This window comes from Saimiri boliviensis, chromosome 1, assembly GCF_048565385.1.
Source record: "Saimiri boliviensis isolate mSaiBol1 chromosome 1, mSaiBol1.pri, whole genome shotgun sequence".
In the NCBI taxonomy this organism is placed as follows: domain Eukaryota; kingdom Metazoa; phylum Chordata; class Mammalia; order Primates; family Cebidae; genus Saimiri; species Saimiri boliviensis.
Window position 1 is genome coordinate 113,979,770 of NC_133449.1, and position 24,619 is coordinate 114,004,388.

At 41.9% G+C, this 24,619-nt stretch overlaps 1 protein-coding gene and 1 pseudogene across 2 annotated transcripts; one reads left to right on the top strand and one right to left on the bottom strand.

Moving 5' to 3' along the window:
• Nucleotides 1–315: 315 nt before the first annotated feature.
• On the bottom strand, nt 316–11,885 carry GINS3 (GINS complex subunit 3). Of its 2 annotated transcripts, XM_074402225.1 has the most exons (4): nt 11,334–11,885; nt 8,573–8,689; nt 3,019–3,252; nt 316–1,849 (listed from the first exon to the last, which is right to left on the bottom strand). In XM_074402225.1, exons 1-4 carry the CDS (start codon nt 11,517–11,519, stop codon nt 1,619–1,621), a joined length of 768 nt encoding a protein of 255 aa, XP_074258326.1. In that variant the 5' UTR covers nt 11,520–11,885; the 3' UTR covers nt 316–1,618. The 2 variants fall into 2 exon arrangements, with proteins under 2 accessions (XP_074258326.1, XP_003943555.1); XM_003943506.4 differs by lacking the exon at nt 8,573–8,689.
• Nucleotides 11,886–19,031: 7,146 nt separating this feature from the next.
• LOC120362180 (U6 spliceosomal RNA) lies at nt 19,032–19,132 on the top strand (annotated as a pseudogene).
• Nucleotides 19,133–24,619: the final 5,487 nt, after the last annotated feature.

Sequence of the window (24,619 nt, forward strand, 5' to 3'; positions counted from 1 at the left end):
TTTAAATAAAAAGCTATGTGTGAAAAGAAGGATGCCAAAAGTTAAATAATATGCTTCTCTCGCTCCATGAATGGTTTCTGGGGCCCTGGCTATATATAAATGCTGCGGTAGTAATGGAAATCTCATCTTCCTAGGACACAGCACACTCCTACAGAGAATGTACCTCCTATTTATGTGTACCACACAAGCAAAAGAGCAGCTGCTAAAACATGGATTTGTGCATTACTGTCAAATACGATCAAAGGCAAAATTCTGATAGCTTTGCTGATGATCGGTAATACCAGAGTGACAGAAAGAATACTTATACAGAACATATTCATGTACAAAGCCAATTATTTATTTAGCACTAAAATCAAATTATAAAAATATCAATTCCAACTTAAAACGGGCATTTTAAAAGCATTTCTGTGGTTCTAAGTTGGCATTGACAATCTAAGTTTGCATCTGCACAATCTGGATACCCAAATCCCTTCATAATTCCCAACGACAAAGGCAATCTTTGCTAGTTGTAGGGTGTCAGAGGGGAAGCACCGATGCCTGCGAACAGTCTCACCGGCTCAGGGAACGCTGTTTCTTTCTCAACCTGAGGCTGCATCCTTGATGTCCGGGAAAAGAGATTTGTGCTTGCTTAACCAGGATCCTAACAAATGGTCAGGGATCTTCTATGCAATAATGTCGCAACATTTACTGAAGAGGTAAAAAAAGCACAGTGGAGGCTCCTTGCCCACTTACATCTGCAATGTTAGGTTTTGAAAACAGGGCCTTTCATAGTCAGCTATCAAGTCTTGACTTTGGGATGTAACGTAGGCTGGTGAACACTCCTTAATAACTACTTTGCAATTCCAAACGACTCCCTGACAGCTTTTCTAGACAGGGAGTGGAATAAGTGTGCAGGTGTTCTTAGGCTCTCCGAGGCAAAAACAAGCCCAGTTTAACCATTTCCCTTCTGGGCTGACTGCTGAGCTATGCAGACTCCAGTTCATTAAGCTCTAAGTGGAGAGTATGAGGCCAGCGTCTTTGCTTCAGTAAAAGCCATGCTGTTCATCTGCCTTTCCCTTTTCCTCCTTTTATCTTGCTGACTGTTTCTGGAAACTGGGGTAACTCCCTGCAGGCAGGCAGCAATAGATAGTTACAAGTCAGGCCAGCATGGTGGGGTGCTATCCTCTGTACAACCATGAGGAAGATGAGGCAAATGAGATAAGAGAACATTTTGTAAATGGGCAAAGATGACCCAATTTGTACCTGTGCTTTGTGGCTAGTGAAACTGTACCTCTGAAGCTGTCCAAACTCCTAGACACAAGGAATCCCAGTTGCAACTCTACTATGGTATGTTATATGGCAGTGATCCTTAATTAGGAGGACTTCGATTTCTCTTTGGCTGCGGGTTTTTGGGTTAACGGGCCTGGGCTGTGGGTCAGCGGAGTGGGACGGTCCTGGGAGACTCATAGAGGCAGGGATATCCACATCCTCCAGCATGTCCAGTTCCCTATAATTCCTATGGCCACAGGAATTAAGCCATGAAATGGGACAGGATTCTGCTTCTGTACAAGGTCAACCAGCTCCTATCAAGAACACAGGGAGGGATACGTCTACAAGGAGCCATTCTGTGCTCTGGCCTTCAGTCTTCCATATCAGTGAATTTTCTCTTCTTATAATTCTGAACGAGGCTGGAAGCCGTGATCTGAGAAGCCTGCCCCTTCTCCCAGCACTGAAAGTCATTCAGTCCTTTCTGACCTGTTTGAAATAAGCCCCTCTCCATCTCGTCTAGCCTGGCTACCAACGCGGAAGTGTCCTCATTGTAAGCATTCTGGGAGGAGTCCATGATGCGGCGAAAACGTCCGATAAAAGTCTGGGAAACAAGGGAGTAAGAGAAGTCAGGGTTGATCTCACACCCCACAAACTCATATCCATTTTTATCTCAGAACATTTAAATGGCAAGAAAAGAAAGAATTATTGTGTAGGACTCAGAAGGAGGTCTCAATTCCCTCTAGCACTCAAGGAAGTCATTGCATATTGCCAAGCCTCAATTTCCTCATCTGTGAAGTGGATTGTTATGAAAATCCAGTAAGTTGTTAAGAAAACCAATAAACACATGTAATGCACCTAGCAGATGGCTAGCATACAGTAAGCTCCTTGAGAAGCATCACCTATTATTGTTATTAGTAGCAAATGCTTCTGTCCCAAGAGGCAGAAAGGATGGTTTCTTCTAAGAGTAATAGCATACAAAATAATTATGAAAAATTAAAATAAGGTTATACCATAAAAGATGAGAACAGAATGTATAACATTGTTTTGTCCTGGAGAAGTAATAACAATATGAGTTACTGTTTATTACACAGTGCAACATAGTTTTACCACGACTCTGTCATTTTGGCACTATTGTCATCAATCCTTACAGGTGAAGCATTGATGCCTAGAGAGGTCATGTAGCTTGACCAAGTCACATTGTTAGTTCATGGCAGGGCCAAGCCCTAACCCCAGGACAAACGAAGGAAACAGGTAACTCAATAACTCATGTATTTCCAACAGGAACCCTCAGGCCAGGCCTGGGACTGTGTATCTAAGTGCCTGTCACCCGTAATGCATCATCGCCCTTTTTCTCTTTTTAATAGAGATGGGGGTCTCACTATATTGCCCAGGTTGATCTTGAACTCCTGGGCTCAGTGATCTTCCCGCGTTGGCCTCCCAGAGTGCTGGGATTACAGGTGTGAGCCACCACACCTGGCCACCATCACCCTTTTCTATTTCTTAGAGTTCTTGCTGGCCTCAACTTGTAGCAAGCAAATATGAAGAGTAGCAGACAGGTCATATTTAAAAAGTGTGTGTGTGTGTGTGTGTGTGTGTGTGTGTGTGTGTGTGTATAATAAAATACATAATGGGCAGGCAGTGTAACTGTAGGCTGACTTGGAATAATAACAAATGAAATTGATAAGCCATACACTGTCCTGGTAAAAGCAGTCTCTGAGGCTTGCTCCTAAGACAAGTGCCGCACCATCGGTTTTCCCACCCATTACTTGCCTGCAGCAGAGACTGGGAAATGTCTGCATTCTCAGGACCGTCAAAATGCAGGAGTTGGGAGCCGAACCCGTAGAAGTGGGGCCCCATTTTGTGGAGGTCCACCACATTGGCATCCGCGCTGAACACGGTCCTCCAGCCCTCCTGGTAGATCTTGGGGAGTTCCACAGAAAGGATCCGTCGCTTGTTGTCAAAAAGTCCTTTTGCCAGCCACAAGGGGAGTTCAAGCTTGGAACCCTGCAGCATGCACGCAGGTAAATTTTCAACAGACAAGTAACATGGTAAATGTGTGTGACGAAAGGGAAATACGCATCGCCTGAGAATACTGCCTTTTCTCTTTGGTGGAGTGGCTGTCAAGCACAGAAGACCTGGTATGACTTGAAGAAATGAAGAGCGTGGGCTGAAGTTTTATGTGATGATGGAATGGACAGAGAAAATGGATTTATTTATTTACTTAGAGATGGAGTTTTGCTCTGTCACACAAGCTGGAGTGCAATGGCACAATCTTGGCTCACTGCCACCTCTGCCTCCAGGTTCAAGCAATTCTCCTGCCTCAGCCTCCCGAGTAGCTGGGACTACAGGGTTGTGCTACTATGCCTGGCTAAGTTTGTATTTTTTTTTTTTTTTTTTTTTTTTAAGTAGAGATGGGGTTTCTCTGTGTTGGTCAGCCTGGCCTCAAACTCCTGACCTCAGGTGATCTGCCCACCTTGGCCTCCCAAATTGCTAGGATTACAGGTGTGAGCCACCATGCCCGGCCGAAAAAAATGGAATTATATAACAAAAACATGGTGGAGAACAAAAATGTAGGATAAGGGAGAGTTCTCTAACACAAACAAAAACTGTCCAACTACAGACACTTCAGAGCCATAGTAAACATTTCTTTTTTCTTTGAATATTCAATATTTATTCCAAATATCCATTTGCTGAGTGCTTGCTATGCACTAAGCACCATACTGGGTGCCAGGGCTCAGTAAGAAAAATAGGATCAACCTGAGCTTGGGTGGCAGCCCCTTCCCATTCCACTTCATAGCCTCAGAGATGACAGAACCCATGTCTCTCTATTTTTTAAAGCCTTAATAGAATTAGAAAACAACATGAGTTGATTATGACAGACCAGGAATTAAGAGTAATAAATCTCCAAAAAATCAAAGGCAAACAACTGAACTGAATGAAGCAATAAAAGCCAAAAACTCTCACAAGGGAGAACTGTTGCAAAAAGATGGGAGCAGCTTTGTGGGTGTGGAAGCAGAGCCTTTGGCAAACTGCACAAGATGAGACAGACCAATATTGGTTCAAGGCTGCCAACACCACCAGGACACGAGGGCCTAAGAGCTGAGAAAGAAGGGATGGAAGTAAGCCCAGTATTTGACACCAAATATCAGGGGAATGAGACGCCAACTTTAAAATAAATTTAAAAATCAAATGGAAATTCCTGAACTGAAAAATTTGATAATTAAACCTAAGAAGTCAATAGATTAAATAAAATTTAACATGTTTACTGGATTGGATATGGATAAAGAGAGGACTGTGAATGGGAGAAAAGGTCAGTAGAAAATATTCAGACTACAGCATCTAGAGAAAAAACAGAAGAGCCTAAGAGATGTATGAAATAAGGTATAGAAAGAGGAAAAAGTTCCGCATGTTACTTGATGGGGAGGAGGAATAATTGAGGCAAAATAAATGTCTGAAGAGATAATCGCTATACACTATCCAAAATCTAAAAAAGATACCAAACCGCAGATTCAAGGAACATTATAAATAACAAAATTAATAGAATAAATAGTAATAAAATCACAACTAGGCATATATTACCCAAATTGTGGAAAACTGAAGACAGAGAAAATCTTAAAAACAGCTGTCGATGGGAGTGAGGAACACACCGGCTTTAAAGAAGGAGCGATAAGAGTTAAAGCCAGTGTCTTGGCCGGGAATGGTGGCTCACGCTTGTAATCCCAGCACTTTGGGGGGCAGAGGTGGGCAGATCACCTGAGGTCAGGAGTTCGAGACCAACCTAATATGGTGAAACCCGCCTCTACTAAAAATACAAAAATTAGCTGGGTATAGCTGCTGGCACCTGTAATCCCAGCTACTTGGGAGGCTGAGGTGAAGACTCACTTGAACCCGGGAGGTGGAGGTTGCAGTGAGCCAAGATTGTGCCATTGTACTCCAGCCTGGGCAAGAGAGCAAGACTCTTGTCTCAAAAAAAAAAAAAAAAAAAAAAAAAAAGCCAACTTCTTAACAGAAACTATGGAAGCTATAAAACAATGGAAATATAATTAAAAAAAAATGTTTTAAAAGAAAATAACTGTGAGTATAAAATCTTATACCCAGTAAAAAGAGCCTTTAAAAATAAAGGTGAAATAAAGGCATTTCCATAGAGAAAGTATGCAGAAAAGAGTAACACAGTAGACCTGAGACTACTATCTTAGCAAGGTCTGCTTGCAAGGTTGGCCCTTGGTTGGCATCTGGGAACTTGGATTTCAGGAGGATTTCGACCAGTCCCAGAACTGATGAGAGTGTGCCTGAGCTGTCTGTGCAAACAATGTGGTTCATGTTAACACCTGCTTTCCTTCTGGGAGTCTGAATTTTGGTCTGTGCTGGGCAGAGAGTGCTGCATGACCAGCCTCCAGTAAAACCCTGGGGACTGAGTCTTTCACAAGCTTCCCCTGTAGACAGTATTTGACACATTTTGTCAGAATTCAAATTACTGGAGAATATAAAGTATGTCCTGTGTGACTCCCCTAGGAGAGGACTCTTGGAAGCTTGTGCCTGGTCTCCTCCAGACTTCACTGCATGCAACCTTTCCCTCTGCTGATTTTGCTTTATATCCTTTTGATGTAATAAATCTAACCATGAGTGTGACTATATGCTGAGTCCTTTAAGTCTCCTTAGTGAATCATCAAATCTAGGTTGGTCTTGGGGATCTGTGACACAGACAGAAATTGAGAATTGTCACCAGAAGATCCCGAGTAGGGAATTCTGAAGAGGGAAAGAAAACAATTACAGAAAAAACTGTGGAAATGCAGAAAGAAAAAAGAATAATGAAAAAAATGTATAAATGGACATATAATAATAATGTTATTTAGGGTTTTCAATGAGTCAATCATCACGATAGAATACATCACAATAATACAAAAGAAGAGAGAAAACGGGGTTTAAGTGTTCTAAGATCCTAGTCATTTCTGTGAAGTGGTGAATGTAGTAACTTAGATAACATTATTTTTAGTCAAAAATGACTGTGTAATATATTTAAGGTGCCACTAAAACAACAGAAGACTATATAACTAAATAATAAAAAGGTAAATGAATAATAAAATAAACTTGATTAATGCAAAAGAAGTCAAGAAAAGCTAGAAAAAGAAAGCTAAAACAGTTGAGACATAAGAAAACAGTAGGAAGGTAAAAATGAACACAAATATATCAATAATTAAATGTAAATGGATTAAATATACCAATAAAAATCAGCACACTGAATAAAAAACAAAACCCAAGTATATGCTGCTTAAAAGAGACATACCTTAAATATGAAGACACAGAAAGATTAAAAATAGGATGAAAAAAATATCATGTTAACACTAATCAAAAGACAAGAGCATTACTAGAGATAAAGAGGGACATATGACAATAATAAAAGGGTCATTATATCTACCAGAAAATTATTAATATTTTTCTAAATTAACAGAAGTAAAAGGATAGACAAATACATAATCATAGTGAGAGACTTTAATATGCTTTTTAATTTTTATTTATTTATTTTTTTTAGTGAGGAGGTCTTGTTCTGTCACCCAGACTGGAGTGCAATGCTCTTCTAGGCTCAAGTAATCCTCCTGCCTCAGGCTCCTGAGTAGGTGGGACTATAGGCATGTGCCACCACATTCAGCTAATTTTAAAATTTTTCCTAAGGACAGGGTCTTGCTATGTTGCCTAGGCTGGTTTCAAACTCCTGGCCTCAAGTGACTCTCCCACCTCTACCTCCCAAAGTGCTAGGGTTACAAGCAGTAGCCACCATGCCTGTTCCACACATTTTTCAGAATAATAAAAACAACAACAACAACAAAAAACAACCAGTAGCCCCCTCCCCTCCTCAAAAAAACTAAGGACAGAGAAAATCTTGACAAAACAATTAACAAATGAGCTAATTTACACATACAGATCATTTATTGCACAGCATGAGCTCACAATAGACATCTTTTCAAGTCCACACAGAATGGTTAAATTGGTCTTATGCTTTGACATAGAGCAAGTCTCAGCAACCTTCAAAAGACTAAAATGATACAGACTATCTTTTCTAGCCACAGTGGAATTAAGCTAGAAATAACAAAGAAAAATTGGTAAATAACCACCAGGCGCAGTGGCTCACGCCTGTAACCCCAGCACTTTGAGAGGCCGAGGCGGGCGGATCGAGACCATCCTGGCCAACGTGGTGAAACCCACTAAAAGTACAAAAAATTAGCCGGGCATGGTGGTGCGTGTCTGTAGTCCCAGCTACTCGGGAGGCTGAGGCAGGAGAATTGCTTGAAACTGGAAAACGGAAGTTGCAGTGAGCTGGGATCACGCCACTGCACTCCAGCCTGGAGATAGAACGAGACTCTCTATCTCAAAAAAAATAAAAAATAAAAAATAAATTGGTAAATAACCAAATCTCAAAATGTTTGAAATTAAGCACTCACTAGTCTTCTAAATACCTATGGGTCAAAAAAGAAATCACAATAGAAATGAAAAAGTATTTTAACATATTTATTTATTTATTTTTTTGAGACAGGGTCTTGCTTTGTCACCTAGGCTGGAGTGCAGTGTTGCAATCATGGCTCACTACAGTATTGACCACCCCCCGCCCCGCCAAAGCCTTAAATGATCCTCCTGCCTCAGCCTCCTGAGTAGCTGGGACCACAGGTGTGTGCTACCATGCCTGGCTTTTTTTTTTTTTTTAATTTTTTTGTAGAGATGGGGACTCACTATGTTGCCCAGGCTGGTCTCGAACTCCTGGACTCAAGTGGTCCTCCCATCTCCAGCTCCCAGTGTTGGGTTTATAGGCATGAGACATCGTGCCTGGCCTAAAAAGTATTTTTAATTCATTGATAACGAAAATGTAACACATTACAACTTACGAAATGCAATTAAAGTTGTGCTTTTATACATTTATGAATAGTTGTGATTTTATACATTTATTAATGACCTGCATCTCAAAATGTGTGTGTGTGTGTGTGTGTGTGTGTGTGTGTGTGTTGTGGGGGAAAATAATAGAAAACTAAGCCCAAATAAAGTAGATGTTAAGAACTATTTGAGAACTTAATGACCTAAAAACAAAGGTACAAAAGCAAAAACTAACACAGTCCTAAGTTAGTTCTTTTAAAAGAATAAAAAAATTGATAGACTCCTGGCAAGAGTAATCAAGAAAGAGAAAACACAATTTATCGGTATTAAAAATAAAAATGACACCACTGTAATCTTACTGACATTAAAAAAGATAGTAAAGGAAATTCTGAACATTGTACTGATACCACTGTAAGTTTAGACCAAAAAAAAAAAAAAATTATCTAGGCATGGTGGCATATGCTTGTAATCTCAGCCATGGAGGTGGCTGAGATGGGAAGATCACTTGCATCTGGGAGGTCAAGGCTGCAGTTAGCCATATCACACCACTGCACTCCAGCCTGGGCAACAGAGCAAGACCCTGTCTCAAAAAAATAAAGTAAAATAAATAAAATAGATAAAATGGTCAAATTTTAAATTAAAAACCAATATACCAAAACACAAGAAGAAATAAAGTCTGCATAATCTTATAAACGAAATTAAATGTCATACAAACCTTCCTACACAAATCTCCCATGCAGAAGGATTCTAGAAAATTAATGTACCTCACGCCTATAATTCCAGCATTTTGGGAGGCCGAGGTGGTTGGATCACGAAGTCAGGAGATCGAGACCAGCCTGGCCAACATGGTGAAATCCTATCTCTACTAAAAATACAAAAATTAGCTGGGCATGGTGGTGCGTGCCTGTAATCCCCGCTACTCAGGAGGCTGAGGCAGGAGAATCGCTTGAACCAGGGAGTCAGAGGTTGCAGTGAACTCTGCCACTGCACTCCAGCCTGGCAATAGAGCGAGACTTTGTCTCCAAAAACAAAAATATTAATGTAGACACTCAGCACTCAAAGAAGTGGAACATGACTCCCTACTCCTTGAGTGTGACAGTGATAATGACCTGTCCAAACGGTACAGTATGAAAAGGTGGAGAAACCTAACGAACACCACCTCTGCCAAGGTTCAAATGAACAGTAAAAAGTCCTGTTGATGGTAGGTACCCTTAATATGTGATGAAAATGGCACTTTACCTCTGTGGTCTTCCTCCCTAAAGCCTATAACCAAGTCTAATCCTGAGAAAGAAAGAATAAAAACAAAAACAAAGAAGGCTGGGCACAGTGGCTCACAACTGTAATCCCAGCACTTTGGGAGGCTGAGGCGGGTCATCACTTGAGGTCAGGAGTTCCAGACCAGCCTGGCCAACCTGGTGAAACCCCATCTCTATTAAAAATCAAAAATTAGTTGGGTGTGGTGGTGGTTGCCTGTAATCCCAGCCACTTGGAAGGCTGAGGCAGGAGAATTACTTGAACCCAGAAGGTGGAGGAGGCTGCAGTGAGCTGATTTTACGCCACTGCACTCCAGCCTGGATGACAGAACAACTCTGTCAAAAAAACAAAAGCCAAAAACAAAACTACCCCAAAACCAAAGATTTCCAACTGAGGAACATTTTACAAAATATCTGACCACCACTCCACAAAACTGTTGAGGTCATTAGAACAAGAAGGTCTGCTTAACTGTCACAACCAAGAGAAGGCTAAGGAAACACGTCTACTAAATTCAGTGTGGTATCTTAGGTGGAACTGGGAACAGAAAAAGTACGTTAACTAAGAAACTAAGGAAATATGAATAAAGTCTGGGCAGCATAGCTCCATGTTTACCAGCGGGTATGGGAAGGAAATCTTCATCTGCTACGATGCGAAGTCAACAGATAATGTCTCCATTTAAAAAAACAACCCAACAACTTAAGTTTAAGAATCTTATTTAGAAATATGGAGATGAATCTTGAAGGCACCATTAAAAGAGGTCCATGAGTCCTGTGGACTTGGAGGGGGAATGGGAAAAGCAAGGCATGTCCTGCTATTTTTTCTTATAAATCTTTTGGTAGTATTTCACTTTTAAAACTTTGGTTATGTACTACTTTGATAAAAATTAACTTGAAACAAACAGACCAAACAAAAAACATCGTTCTGAACTAAACTTAGGTGAAACAGGAAATTCAAATTAATCATCACAAGCCATGTTCCTGGGACAATCTTATATTTGAAGCCATACGGCCTTGGGTTCTGAATCCCAGCTCACCACTAACTGAAGCCCCTGGCCAAGGGACACAACCTTTCTAGTCCGCAACAGTTCCTGACTATCGGGCTGCTGAAAGATTAATGGGATAACAGACGGAAAAGCTTACTCCCCACACCCATCCATGCTGGCACTAAGTAAGCCCTCAGTAAGTGGGCGCTGATCCTGTCACCATTATGCAGGAATGAATCTAGCAACTTGGGGTTCCCACTCATCACATGCTCTTACTGAAACCAAACCTGTTTTAAGGCAAACATGATCAGAACTCTAATTCTGCCGGGTGCAGTGGCTCAAGCCTGTAATCCCAGCACTTTGGGAGGCTGAGGCGGGTGGATCACGAGGTCAAGAGATCGAGAACATCCTGGTCAACATGGTGAAACCCCGTCTCTACCAAAAATACAAAAAAATCAGCTGGGCATGGTGGCGCGTGCCTGTAATCCCAGCTACTCAGGAGGCTGAGGCAGGAGAATTGCCTGAACCCAGGAGGCGGAGGTTGCGGTGAGCCGAGATCGCGCCATTGCACTCCAGCCTGGGTAACAAGAGTGAAACTCCGTCTCAAGAAAAAAAAAAAAAAAAAAAAAAAAAAAAAAGAACTCTAATTCTGAAGTACTCGGCTGCAGTCAATGTTTAAGCATTCAACACACGTTGCAGGGGGTGGGGGAAAGGCATTGAGGAATTTGGACAGTTTCAAAAACGAAATCAATGCTGGAGCCTGCCTGACGACCTAGGATAAATGTAGCTTCACCACAGATGGTGTGGAGACCACCCTGCGCGCGACTGGACCCCCGCGGAGTTTTCAAAGTCGTTAGCGCCTTCGGCTCTGGCTACTTGAAAACTACAAATCCCAGAGGGCAGCGCGCCCCGACGCGGCTTCCCAGGGCCGCGGGGTCCGCCGGGAGCTGCAGTCTTTCAGTGGGAGACCCCGCAACCAAATGCTCACCTGCGGGACCGCGTTGTCAGTCTCTGCGTCTCCGCTCCGCTCCAGGAAGAATGCACCGAGGCGAGGCATGGCGGTCTCCGTGCGCACTGGGAGCTTCTCGTGGGACATCAGGATGTCGTCCAAAGAAAGAAAGTTCTCCTCAGGCCCCAGAGCACCCGACTCCACTCGGAAATAAGCTTCGGACATGGCGGCTACTTGAGCTTCACCGATTCCACTTGAGTGATTCGGAGGAGCCTCGGAGAGTTAGGGGTGTAGAAGACGGAGAGGCGGAGATCGGCCAGGATGGTTAGGGTCAGGGGAGTGGATTGAAACTTGTTTCCCGCGCCCGGGGACGCGCCAGACAGGAGCAGTCGATTTCTGGCGGTACCGCCCAGGCAGAAGCAATCGACCAAGTCTGCAAATTTAGAGCCGGGAGACAAGGCTGTGGAGCGGTAGGTGGGGGCGCCGGAGGTTCTCTTCGCTCCGCCTGTAGCCCAGTGTGGGAACGTTACGAAGAAGCTGGAACGCCCGTTGAAACTCCTGGACGCATTCGTACTGGAATGTGTTCATGTGATCCTTAAATATTTATGTGAAATTAAAAACACTTTGCAACACTTTTGGGGGTTTAAAATAAAGGCATCCTGTGCCCTTCACTCCAGGCCTAAGCCCAATCCTTTACTACAGTTTTCTTTTTTTTTTTTTTTCACTATGCAACTCAGTTAATCTTGGTATTTGAAAGAAACGTTAAACAAAAACTGCCAGCACTAGCCCCAGCGAGTTATTATGGTCTAGATGATGAACGAGTGCATTGTATTTTGTTAGTATTTTGGTGGGAGTCCGACGGGGTGGGTAGAGGGGTGGAGCACTAGACTGCCCCTGGCTTGCAAGGGTTGTGAGTGTACTCCAGTGTGTCCTCGCTCGTCATCAACTGACAATCTCCTTTAGTGGCTCTGAATTTTTTTTTTTTTTTTTTTTTTTTTTTTTTTTTTTTTTTTGAGACGGAGTTTCGCTCTTGTTACCCAGGCTGGAGTGCAATGGCGTGATCTCGGCTCACCGCAACCTCCGCCTCCCGGGTTCAGGTAATTCTCCTGCCTCAGCCTCCTGAGTAGCTGGGATTACAGGCACACGCCACCACGCCCAGCTAATTTTTTGGATTTTTGGTAGAGACGGGGTTTCACCATGTTGACCAGGATGGTCTCGATCTCTTGACCTCGTGATCCACCCGCCTCGGCCTCCCAAAGTGCTGGGATTACAGGCTTGAGCCACCGCGCCCGGCCGTGGCTCTGAATTTAAATCCCTAAAAATGGAAATCCAATTGGTCCAGTTTATCGATTGGTCCAGGCAGGCCACCCTAGAGATGGGGTGCCTGTATCAGGTGCGGTCACTGTCCAGTGACCAGGGCAAGGACCATGGTTGCACAGATTTGGTGGCTCTCCTCAGCCAGGCTATGGGATAACATAAAATTGTTGACAGATTCACTACAGAACTTACTTCATCTAGAAGAGCATTTCTGGGGCTACTGGAGCCAGGAGTAAAGGGCGTGTGGGAAGGGAGGTGTGTATTAACCATGGATTTTAGTTTCTGTATTTTATGATGCTTTGACATCTTTGGGCCTTCGGGGCCTGGGGAGGAATTGCCCCTCCAGAGTTAGCTAATTCCTAGAGATAGCAAAGAGCTTGCTTGTGAACACCCCTTTCATATACAAAACCAATCCAAACCTATATCCCCACACCACCTTTATCCGTCTCACACACCAATATTTTCCCTGCCCCAAGTCACTGCAATAAATCACCTCATGGCCAAGTGCCAGACAACTAGAAATCACCCCTATGTCCCAGAGCTTGCCACCATTATTCAAACTATTCAATCCCAAGCCTGCTAGACTTCCCTGCCTCACCCATGTCTTCCCATGTCCTCCCAAAGGCTCTAGTAGGCTTTCTCCTCACTCCCTCTGCCTTCTCTCTGACCCTAATACTTTCCCGTGTGGCCCTGTGCAGCAAGACACGGCCCCTTCTCTTGAGAACTGTAATAAAACTTTCAAAAGCATTGGCCACTAATTCATTGATTGTCATCACTCAGTCACCTCTATGCATTAAATTCTAAGGACTATGAAAACAAGATGCAGTGGGGTGGGACGGCAAGGCCAAACTGGAAAGCCTTGGTACTGTTCTAAGGAGTTAAGACCATTCCATAGGAAATGGAAGGTTTGGGGGCAAGTAACATAAATCTGAGCTTCAGGAAGATAATTCCAGCGGTGGATAAAGAAGAGAGAGATTAGATGCTGGGAACCAGCTTGGAAGCTGTTCAGTGGGCAGTATTCGGCAACCATTCGGATACAGGAAGTGAAGTAAAGAGAGCAGTCAAAGATTCAAGTTTTGAAGCTGGTTGACCAGGTGGATGGACATGTCATGAATGGATACACAGTAATAGGGGCACTTTGAGGGAAAGGATGAGTTCAGTTTGGGAACCATGGTATCCAGGAGCTACTAGACAGGAAGGTCTGAAGCCCAGTGGAGAAAGCAGCCTAGAAGCTTTGGAGAGGAGACACACTGAGAGGCAGTTATATGAAGGATTTTTCCTTTTTCATATTTTAAATGTTTGGTTTGTGATACAATCCCGTGTAAAAACACAATCTGCAGTGATAATTTAGAATTTCTCTTGATGACATGGTACTGGATGTAGTTTGGGATAGAAATATAATTTGTCTGATTGAAGGCAATGTTATTTACTGCCAAAGAGTGTAAGCTATTTTTAATGCTGATACAATTAAGATGGATGGATAATGATTTATTGATGCCAAAGAAAGGCATTATTTTTGTACAAAGACCAGAATACTGGCTCCAAACTCAAATACCACTGTTATTTTATTATTAAAGTAATAGGCCAATGTTGAACATAAAATCAGATTGCCTTGTTTGTCTTATTTAATGTCTTGGCTCATCATGAAACTATTATTCATTGTGTATCTATTGTTGCTGTATTTAATCTGTCCTCTCCTTACTAATAAACAAGTGAATAAACCAGAAAAAGGTGAAATTAGCGAATGTTTGAGCTTAGATGCTGAACTGCATCAATTCATTTGACAAAAGTGGCAAGTGGTTTTCAAGCATAGATGTTAATAGCTTAAATCCTAAGAGCCAGGAGTATTTCTCTTCTCTGAGAAAGCTCTGTTCCTTGGCACACAGACAACCAATCAATGTACCAGTATTCTACTGAACAGAATTGCAGTATACTGATAACATTCAGAGTATATTTGGTATATTTACAATATACGAACTTTCAGTATTCTGAAAAGTATCTGCTGGATCCTTGAAAATAGAGTAACTTTTTCATTGTAATCCTTTCAAGATTTCGGAATCATACGACTGCAGTGTTTTAGAACTTAGAACAAGTGTTTTAGTGAACAGGGCATGGGCCGCTTTAGCTTTTAAGAGTTGCCCTCGAAAGTCACAGCCTCCAGAGAACACACAGGCTTTAGATGAGCAAAACTTGAAGCAGCTTTAAATATGTTCTTTTGAAAACCACTGCTTTCTAAATTTCTTTCATTGAGTGGGAAGGTTGTGGTGCAAGTGACAGAAATGCAAATCTGGGGATGGGGAGAAAAAGAAAGAAAAAAGAAATATGAAAAACTGTACACATGGTTCATTGAAAGAAAAAGAAAGAAAGAAAAAATAAATGTATTGGGCACCATCCTTCCAGTTGCCTGCTCAGGCCAAAATGTAGGGGTTTTCCTTCATCTCCTCCCCCAACCCTTACACTTTGTAATGGCTCCTCAGCTAACTGGCCCATCAGCAAATGTTGATTTAACATTCATATTTCTAGAATCTGACCATTTCTCATCATTCTGGGTTAAGTCACCGTCATCTCTTGCTTGGATTTTTGCATTAGCTCTCTAGTCCCCTTGCTTTTGCCCATGACCTCCCTGTTGTTCCTTAAGTACCCCAGACACACATAGTCCTCAGTGCTTTGCATTGTCTATTCCACTACCTGAACTGTGTTTCTCTTGGATTTCCACATGGCTTGTCTCTTTCAGGTCTTTACTCAAAAGTCACTGTCTTGATGAGGTCTTCCCTGGCCACCCTATCTAACATTTTAACTATTTAACAACAATTTTAACAACTCACATGCTTGATATCCCCTGCTATGGTTTGACTGTATCCCCCAAAATTCGTGTGTTGGAAACTAAATCCCCAATACAACAAGGTTGGGATGTGAGTCTAATGGGAGGTGTTTAGGTCATGAGGGTTCTACCACCATGAATGGATTAATGCCATTTAAAGAGGGCTCTGGGGAGTGGGTGCTCTCTCTACACATGCCATGTGAGGACCCAGAATCTGTCCCCCTGTTGGCCCTTTTGACTTCCACCATGTGAGGACAGCAAGAAGGTCCTCATCAGACGCTGGTGCCTTGATCTTGGACTTCCCAGCCTCCAGAATTATGAAGGAATAAATTTCTGTTCTTTAGAAATTACCCAGTCTCAGCTATTCTGTTATAGCTGGCAACAGAATAAATAATAAATGGACTAAGACACTCTCCTTTCTCTTCAGCATTGATCAGTCTCCAACTATATATTTTACTTATTTATCTTGTTTATTTTATTTTATTGTTTTTCTTTTGAGAAGGAGTTTTGCTCTTGTTGCCCAGGCTGGAGTATAATGCACAATCCTGGCTCATGGTAACCTCCACCTCCCAGGTTCAAGCGATTCTCCTGCCTCAAAGTCCAAGATCAAGTCCAAGATCTCAAAAAAAAAAAAAAAAAAAAAAAGTTTGCCATGGTACATGCTAGTCACAGATAATTCTGTAGATCCATGAGCTTAAGTAATTAATGTTATGATGAAAGTTCCTTGATTGGACTCCAGTAATGTATATTTTGTTGAGATTTGGTAGAACTATACTGAATTTTACCTTTAGATCAACTGTAAAAAAGGAATGCTTAAGCAAATACAATTTTAAATGTCTTAGTTCCCTACCTATGAAACATTTCCAGCAGCCATTTCTACTCAATTGCTGGGTTACTTCAGGAAGCCAGCAGGCCTGGGCAGGGTCCAATTTTCACCTCTTTAATTGGCTTTGTGACCTTGGGTGAGTTACCTCTCAGAAGCTTCTGCATCTGTAAAATGTACATAATGATAGTAGCTCACAGAGCTGTGGTGCGGGTGGGACAGATGAGCTAATACACAGTTGGCCCTTGAACAATGATATTAGGGCACTGAACCCTACACAGTAAAAAAATCTACATATAACATTTTAAATTAAAATTTTTTTTATTTTAAACATTTTTATAGAGGTGGGATCTTGCTATATTGCCCAGGCTGGTCTTGAACTCCTGACCTTAAGCAATCCTCCTACCTTGGCCTCCCAAAGTGCTGGGATTATAGGTGTAAGCCACCATACTTGGCTTACATATAACTTTTGACTTCCCAAACGTAGCTACTACTGGCCTGCTGTTGATCAGAAGCCTTACTGATAACAGCTGATTAGCAGATATTTTGCCTGTTATATGTATTATATACAGAAGCCTATGGAACAGTTGATTAATTGTTAATATGTATTATATACAGAAGTCTTAGGGAACAGTTGATTAATTGTTAATATGTATTACACACAGAAGCCTTATCGAACAGTTGATTGTTAATATGCATTATATACAGACGCCTGATCGAACAGTTGATTATCAACTGTTAACCATTAATAACAGTTGATTAGTAGATATTTTATTATATGAATTACATACTGTAAAGTAAGTTATATGAATTATATACTGTAAAGTAAGCCAAATAAAAGAAAATGTTAAGAAAACCATAAGGAGGAGAAAATACATTTACCATTCATTGAGTGGAAGTGAGTCATGATAAAGGTCTTCATCTTCATCATCTTCATGTTGTGCAGGCTGAGGAGGAGGAGGAATAGGAAGGGGTGGTCTTGCTGTCTCAGGGGTAGCCAAGGTGGACGAAGTAGAGGACCTGCAAGAGGAGGCAGGAGAGTCAGACACACATGGTATAACTTTTATTGAAACAAAGTTCGATAAAACTTTGTTAAACTTTGTATAAGTGAGGACTCATGCAGTTCAAACCAACCCGTGTTATTCAAGGGTCAACTGTATACAAAGTACTGAGCTCAGGGCCTAGCCCAATAAGAACTCAATAAATGTCCTTCTTATCATCATTATTGATACGTCTGTTTAGTGCTGCATCCTCAGCGCCTCAGAGAACACCTGGCACATAGCAAGCACTCCATGAACATCTGTTAAATAGCTGTCATTACTGATGATCATCCTTGGTCTAGTCCTGGCTACACTTGTCTCCTCTTCAGGTCCAGTTACCAAATATACCTGAAGGTGATCAAGTATTGTTCTCCAAGTTTTTTCTGCAAAAAATTAGCAGAATGTATCTCCTATGAGATCAAATTATTACAGGTTTTTTGTGTGTTTTGAAATTACAGTACTATGTTTGAAATCTTACTATGAAGATTAATAGATCTAAATCATTGGAGTTCATTTTTACATAATTTAAATGTTCTTTTGGTTGAGCTATTTCCTGAGCACTGCTCCAAAACGCCTTCCATGAGATCAAAATAAATTGATGGGCATGATGCGACCTTGTGTGTGGGTGGTACCAGTTTTAGATTCTTCCCACAGTCTTCAGCAGCACTCACAGAAATTGTTAACCCATCTTATATATTGGGAGATATTGCGTGTGTGTGTGTGCGTGCGTGTGTGTGGCCCTCTTAACTTTCAAAGAAGTAGCGATTGCATCATTATAAGAGAGGTACCTGTTAATTCAGCTTCACCAGGCGGGGCTGGTTTCTCCGAGGCCTCTCTCCTTGCATGCAGATGGCTGCTGTCTCACCACGTGCTCACATGGCTGTTCCTCTGCGCACGCGCATCCTTGGGTTCTTTCTCTTACAAGACACCAGTCACATTGGATTGGAGCTCCACCCTTATGGTCTCATTTAACCTTAATTACTCTTTTAAAGGATTCTGCCTCCAAATTTAGTCACGTTAAAGGTCAGGGCTTCAAACTGTAAGTGTTGAGGGGACACAAAACACAGTCCATAACAATCCGGTCTGTATCTTCATGTTCTGAAACTTTTTTAAAGTTTATTTTTGAATTAATTGGCAAATAATAATGATATATATATGCATATATATGTATATATATGAATTATTTGAATTAATAATTTGAATTATTTGAATTGGCAAATAATGATATGCATATATATACGTGTATGTGTATATATATGTATGTGTATATATATATATATATATATATATATATATATATAGTAGAATGTGATAACTTGATACATGTGATCTTTCCTCATTGTTGTCCTGAGATACAGTTTCCCAAGAGCAAAGGTTGGCTAGAGATATCTGACTGAACACAAGCACACACACTACCTCCCTACTTCCTGCCTCGAATCTCCTTACACAATACATTCTGTCTCTCTGTTTTCATATGTGCACATGAAACCCACAAAAACACACGGACACAATAAAGAGGGCCACCAGAAGACCCTGGAGGATAAAAAGCAGACAGGATCTGATTGACAGCAAACCTGGAGCAAAGACGAACACGGCTTAACCAGAGGTAGGCAAAGGACTACCAAGGAAGTGAAAGCAGTTTAGGGATCTTCCCAGCACAGTCAACAGACACCTGGCGCAGGAGCAGGCGCTGGCACAAGAAATGGAAGAGCTGTATTCACAAGAGCCAGGTCAGGACTTGCTTCCACAGTACAAACTAAAATGGGAAGAATATCACGATGATTAGCATGGCCCCTGTACTAGAATGACAGGAATTTGTGAGGCATTTTGCGTTGTTCGTAGTACCATCCCCCAAATCCCATGCAAATCACAAAGATCACAAAGATGAAAATGTACATTTTTACAAAGGAGAGATCTGTAGTCATCACTGTGTATGATGAAACCTAACCCGTTAACAACAGAGTGACCTGACATGAGGTGCCTATAGCTATCATGTAGTATGTACACTGAATCCCCTATTAAGTATTTGTGCCTAAATATTTAACCTGAATCCAGTTAAGCAACAAAATCTAATTTTACATGGAATATGAAGGTAAGGGAGAGAGATTTGAGAAGAAGTTCAATGTTACCAAGAGGAAACAAGCAGACAAAATCAGAATGTGGAACATTTTACAAGGGCAATGCTAGTAAAATATTGTTTTATGTATTATATACTGTATTCTTACATACTGTAGGACTCTTGTTAATGACCTCAGAAAGACTTAGGATCGTGCTTTGCACCCTCTTAGTTACACAAAGAGCTAAGAATCTAGGGGTCTCTCAGCTAGACAGCAATGCTTCTAGGATTCTGAGGGTGTAGTGGTACAGCAGCTTCACAGGGAGCCCCAGAAGGGCAGATCTCAAAGAGCCCGGCCTGATGTCACAATGAGATGAGACTTTGGTGGAGTCTTTGAAAGGCATGCATGTTTTGTCTGTGAGAGAAAGGCAAATTATTTGTAGGCAGAGGGAAGACCATGGCAGTTTTAAAAACAGACTGGATTTGGTGGCTCATGCCTAATAATCTTAGCATGTTATGAGGCTGAGGTGGGAGGAATGCTTGAGCCCAGCAGTTCGAGACTAGCCTGGGCAACATGGTGGGACCCTGTCTCTACAAAAAATTCAAAAATTAGTCAGGCCTGGTGGTGTGTGCCTGTAGTCCCAACTACTTGGGGGGCTGAAGTGAGAGGATCACCTGACCCCTGAAGGTTGAGGCTACAGTGAGCTATGATTATGCCACTGCATTCCAGCCTGAGTGACAGAAAAAAAAACAAACAAAAGCAAGAATGAAAACATAGTTGCAAATTCTCTGAATCTAGGTGGGCTTTGTCACAGAGCATAATGGGAGCAACAACAGAGCCTGATGGAAGTGACGCTGTGTGACTCCTGATGCTGGGTCATAAAAGTAATGCAGCTTCTGTACTATTCCCCAAAACACTCCTCCTCAGAGCCAGGCATCAGGATGTAAGGAAACTGACCACTCTGAGGCCATGCTAGCCAGAGAGGCTACATGGACAGGCTCTGGTAGGCAGTCCAAGCTGATCACAGCCTTCCTGCCACCCCAACCAAGGTCTTGGATGTGAGTGTGCAGAAGCCATCTTGGAGCCTCCAGACCAGTCCATTTGACAAGTGAATACCACCAAGTGACCTTGTCAATGTTATGTGAAATGGAAGAATTGCTTGACTAGGCCCTGCCTGAATTCATGATCCACAAAACTGTAAAGTATAATAAAATAATTGTTTTAGGCCAATAAAGTTTTCAATTTTTTTTCTTAAATCTTTATATAGATGTCTAGAACAGAATTTGGCTCTCCAAAAAGTCAATGTCATGGATGGGAGGTGGGGAAGATGAGGGATCTGTTTGAAGCACTATAACAATCAAACGCAAGGATTTGTCCTTGATTGGCTTCTGGTTCAAAAAAGTAGATTGTGGGTACTTTGGGGACAACTGTGGAGACTTGCACACAGACCATTACATAATATTTTAAGGAAATTATTGTTAATTGTGTATTAGTCTGTTTTCGCACTGCTATAAAGAACTTCCCTGAGACTGGGCAATTTATAAAAGACAGAGGTTTAATTGACTCACAGTTTTGCATGGCTGGGAAGGCCTCAGGAAACTTAACAATCATGGTGGAAGGGGAAACAGCCACCTTCTTCCCAAGGTGGCAGGAGGGAGAAGAGAAAAGGAAAAAACTGCCACTTTTTAAACCATCAGATCTTGTGAGAACTCACTCACTATCACAAGCACGACACGGTGGAGACTGCCTCCAGGATCCAATCACCTCCCTCCCTCAACACATGGGGATTACGATTCAAGATGAGATTTGGCAGGGAGGGACATAGAACCAAACCATATCCATTGTGTCAGATTTGATCATGGTTTTATGATTATGTAGAAAAACGTCTATTTGTAGGCCCTACTGGTGTATATAGGTCAAGTTCATTATGATTGCAGCTTACTCTACAATGGATCAGAAAAACAATTACACACACACACACACACACACACACACACACACAGAGCAAATATAGCAAAAAGCGAACAACTGTTTGAATCTAGGTACTAAGTATATGCATGTTCATTATGCTAGACTTTCAACTTTTGTGTGTGAAGATTTTCATAATAAAAAACTGAGATAAATATTAAAAAAATAAAAGAGATAAAAAGATCAGACAAAATTAACTCATAAAAACGTTTCCAACTTCAGTAGTCAGGAAGACAATGTAAATTAAAACCCAAATGCAGTACCACCCACCAGAATGGCTAAAATGAAAAGGACAGAAAAGCGCTGGCAAGTCTGGGAATCAAGTGGAACCCCCTCACAGAAGTGTAAAATGGTCCAACCACTGTGGAAAACTGTTGGCTCTAAAACCAACGTATGTAACCATATTGCGTCATTATTACAGAGGTATGAGTTAATCTAAGTTTTCTTTTTCTCTGTTTTCAATTCCACAAAATTACCCTTTCCCATCATTCCTATATTTTCAGATTTTTCTGGTAATTTGATAAGTTATTCCCTGGTCTGATAGCTGGTTTCTGTCAGGCCAAAGTGAGTATGGTGGTGAGCAGATTCATTAATTTGAGGAGAAAATGGAGGAGACCACTTTCATTTACTCATCAAGATGTTTAGGTGCCTATTAGATGCATTGGGGCGGCAGACCTGGATATAAAGATGAGTATGATGTGTTTTGGATTGTCAGGGAGGTCAGTCAGCACCCAGGGGAGGACATGGTAACATCAGGCGATAAACTGGCAGGTGTTGGTGACTCATGCTTGTAATCCCAGCACTTTGGGAGACTGAGGCATGGGGACCACTTGAGCTCAGAAGTCTGAGACCAAACTAGGCAACATAGCAAGACCTCATCTGTAAAAATAATTTTAAAAAATTATCCAGGTGTGGTGGTGCATGCCTATCGTAGCAGACACTCAGGAGATTGAGGTGGGAGGACTACTTGAACCCAGGAGATTGAGGCTGCAATGAGCCGTGAACGTGCCACACCACTGCACTTCAGCCTGGGCAACAGAGCAAGACTTAAAAAAAAATAGCAATGATACAGCCATGTCCAAAATGTATGGGGGTTCAGAAGGCATAGTGAATTCTGAATTGGATATAAGAGGAGTTTATAATGTTTTAGAGGACGGGCCATCAGAATAGGGCCTTGGAGTATGAGTAGGACTTTCCAAGTCCAAGGATCAACATCAGGCAAAGATGTGGGATTATGCAAGTTCAGGACAAAGCATCTTTCCTTTCAAACCAGTCCCTCTTTTTGCTTTGCATTTCCTGGTTAATGGCTCTACCATCTACCCAGTGACCTGTATCTTTATGAGACTGATATGCTGCCTACTATGCTAAAGTGGCAACTAATCTGTGTCTTTCTATCACAAGTAACATAAAAATCCAGTTTGAACTGGCTTACACAATAAGGGTGTTTCTCGGCTTTATAACAGGAGAGTCGAGGACTTCATGGTTGGTTGATAACAATAGCCCAAGGATACCACTGGGGATCTATCCTTGCTTTGGTCTGCATACGGTCAGTTCCAGTCTATGGCTCATTTTCCTGGGGCCTGGGGTCACAAGATGGTTGCCAGTTAAATCAGGCTATCCACCTCCTTATTCTTATCAAGTGGGAAAGGGCACTTCAGTCCCAGTATTCCAATCAAGAGTTCTGGCATTCACTGATTGGTAGGTTTAGATCACATTGTCACTCCCGAACCGAAAACTACAGAGAGAGCTGTGGAATGTGCTAATTAGTGTCAGTCAGTCCAGGCCCACCTCTAAAGCTAACACAGAGTTCAATTTCTTCAAAGCACATGGGTTCCACCACAGGAGAGGTTGGGAGATTGTCTTGAGTGGCAATCTGGAAGCCCTTAGAAAGAAGAAAGATGGGTAGAAAACAAATAAATGTTCGTTGCAGTTACTACCTGCAATTCAGGAGTCTGGGAAGAATTTGGCATTTCTTACTCTCTTATCTCCCCACATGCAACCAGTCAACAAATTCTGTTGATTCTACCTTCTTGTTATTATATTACCTTCCCAACTGTCTTTATTCAAGCCCTCATCATTTCTCACCCATATACTTAAAATGCTTCATAATCAGTGTTCCTGCCTCTACTGTCTCCTCACTCTGGAGTTCCTTTGGATAACTCTCACAGTGATCCCGTTACTCCCCTGCTTATGACCCAAATGGCTTCCCACTGGTAACAGAAAAAATTCTAAATTCCTGGAGAAGTTACTTCCTGGGGGTCATGTCTTTCATGTTACGTGTATCAGTCTGCTAGAGTCACATAACAAAGTACCATGGACTAAGTGGCTTAATAACAGAAATTAGTTTTCTCATAGTTCTGGAGGCTGGAAGTCCAATATCAAGGTGGCCACAGGTTTGGTTTCTGGTAAGGCCTCTCACCTTGGCTTGCCAATAGCCACCTTCTTGTTCTGTCTTCACATGGCCTTTCCTTTGTGCATGCACATCCTTGGTGTCTCTTTCTCTTCTTATAAGACACTAGTCACATTGGATTAGGGCTCAACCCTTATGATGTCATTTAATCTTAATCACTTTTTTAAGGATGATGTCTCCAAATATAGTCATTGGGAATTAGGGCTTCAAACTATGAATCTGGGGAGAACATAATACAACCCATTACAACCTGGTTTCTATCTTCATCCCCTAATACTTATGTTTTTAAATTAAATTAAATTAAAAAATTTTTTTGAGTCGAAGTCTTGCTTCATTGCCCGGCTGGAGTGCAGTGGCGCAACCTCAGTTCACTGCAACCTCTACCTCCCGGGTTCAAGCGATTCTCCTGCCTCACCCTTTCAAGTAGCTGGGACTACAGGCACATGCCACCATACCCAGCTAATTTTTCTGTATTTTTAGTAGAGACAGGGTTTCCCCACGTTGGCCAGGCTGGTCTCGAACTCCTGACCTCAAATAATCCACCCACCTCGGCCTCCCAAAGTGCTGGAATTACAGGCAAGAGCCACTACACCTGGTCCTTTTAAAGTTTTTAATTGACAAATAATAATGATATATACTTATGGGATACAGTGTAATGATTTGATACACGTGACACATCCTCATTTCTGCCCTGAGATATAGTTTCCCAAGAGCAAAGATTGGCTGGAGATACCTGACTGAACACAAGCACACACACTACCTCCCTACTTCCTTCCTGCCTCGAATCTCTTTACACAATACATTCTGTCTCTCTGTATTTCATATGCACATATGAAACCCACAAAAACCCACGGACACAATTAAGAGGGCCACCAGAAGACCAGAAGTA

Excerpts from the sequence above, each read along its gene's own strand:
- GINS3 (XM_074402225.1), bottom strand. The coding sequence starts at position 11,519 with ATGTCCGAAGCTTATTTCCGAGTGGAGTCGGGTGCTCTGGGGCCTGAG. Across the intron at positions 8,690-11,333 it reads CTGACAACGCGGTCCCGCAG|GGTCTTGCTCTGTTGCCCAG; the intron begins GTGAGCATTTGG and ends TTTTTGAGACAG. Across the intron at positions 1,850-3,018 it reads TTTCCCAGTCTCTGCTGCAG|ACTTTTATCGGACGTTTTCG; the intron begins GCAAGTAATGGG and ends CTTGTTTCCCAG.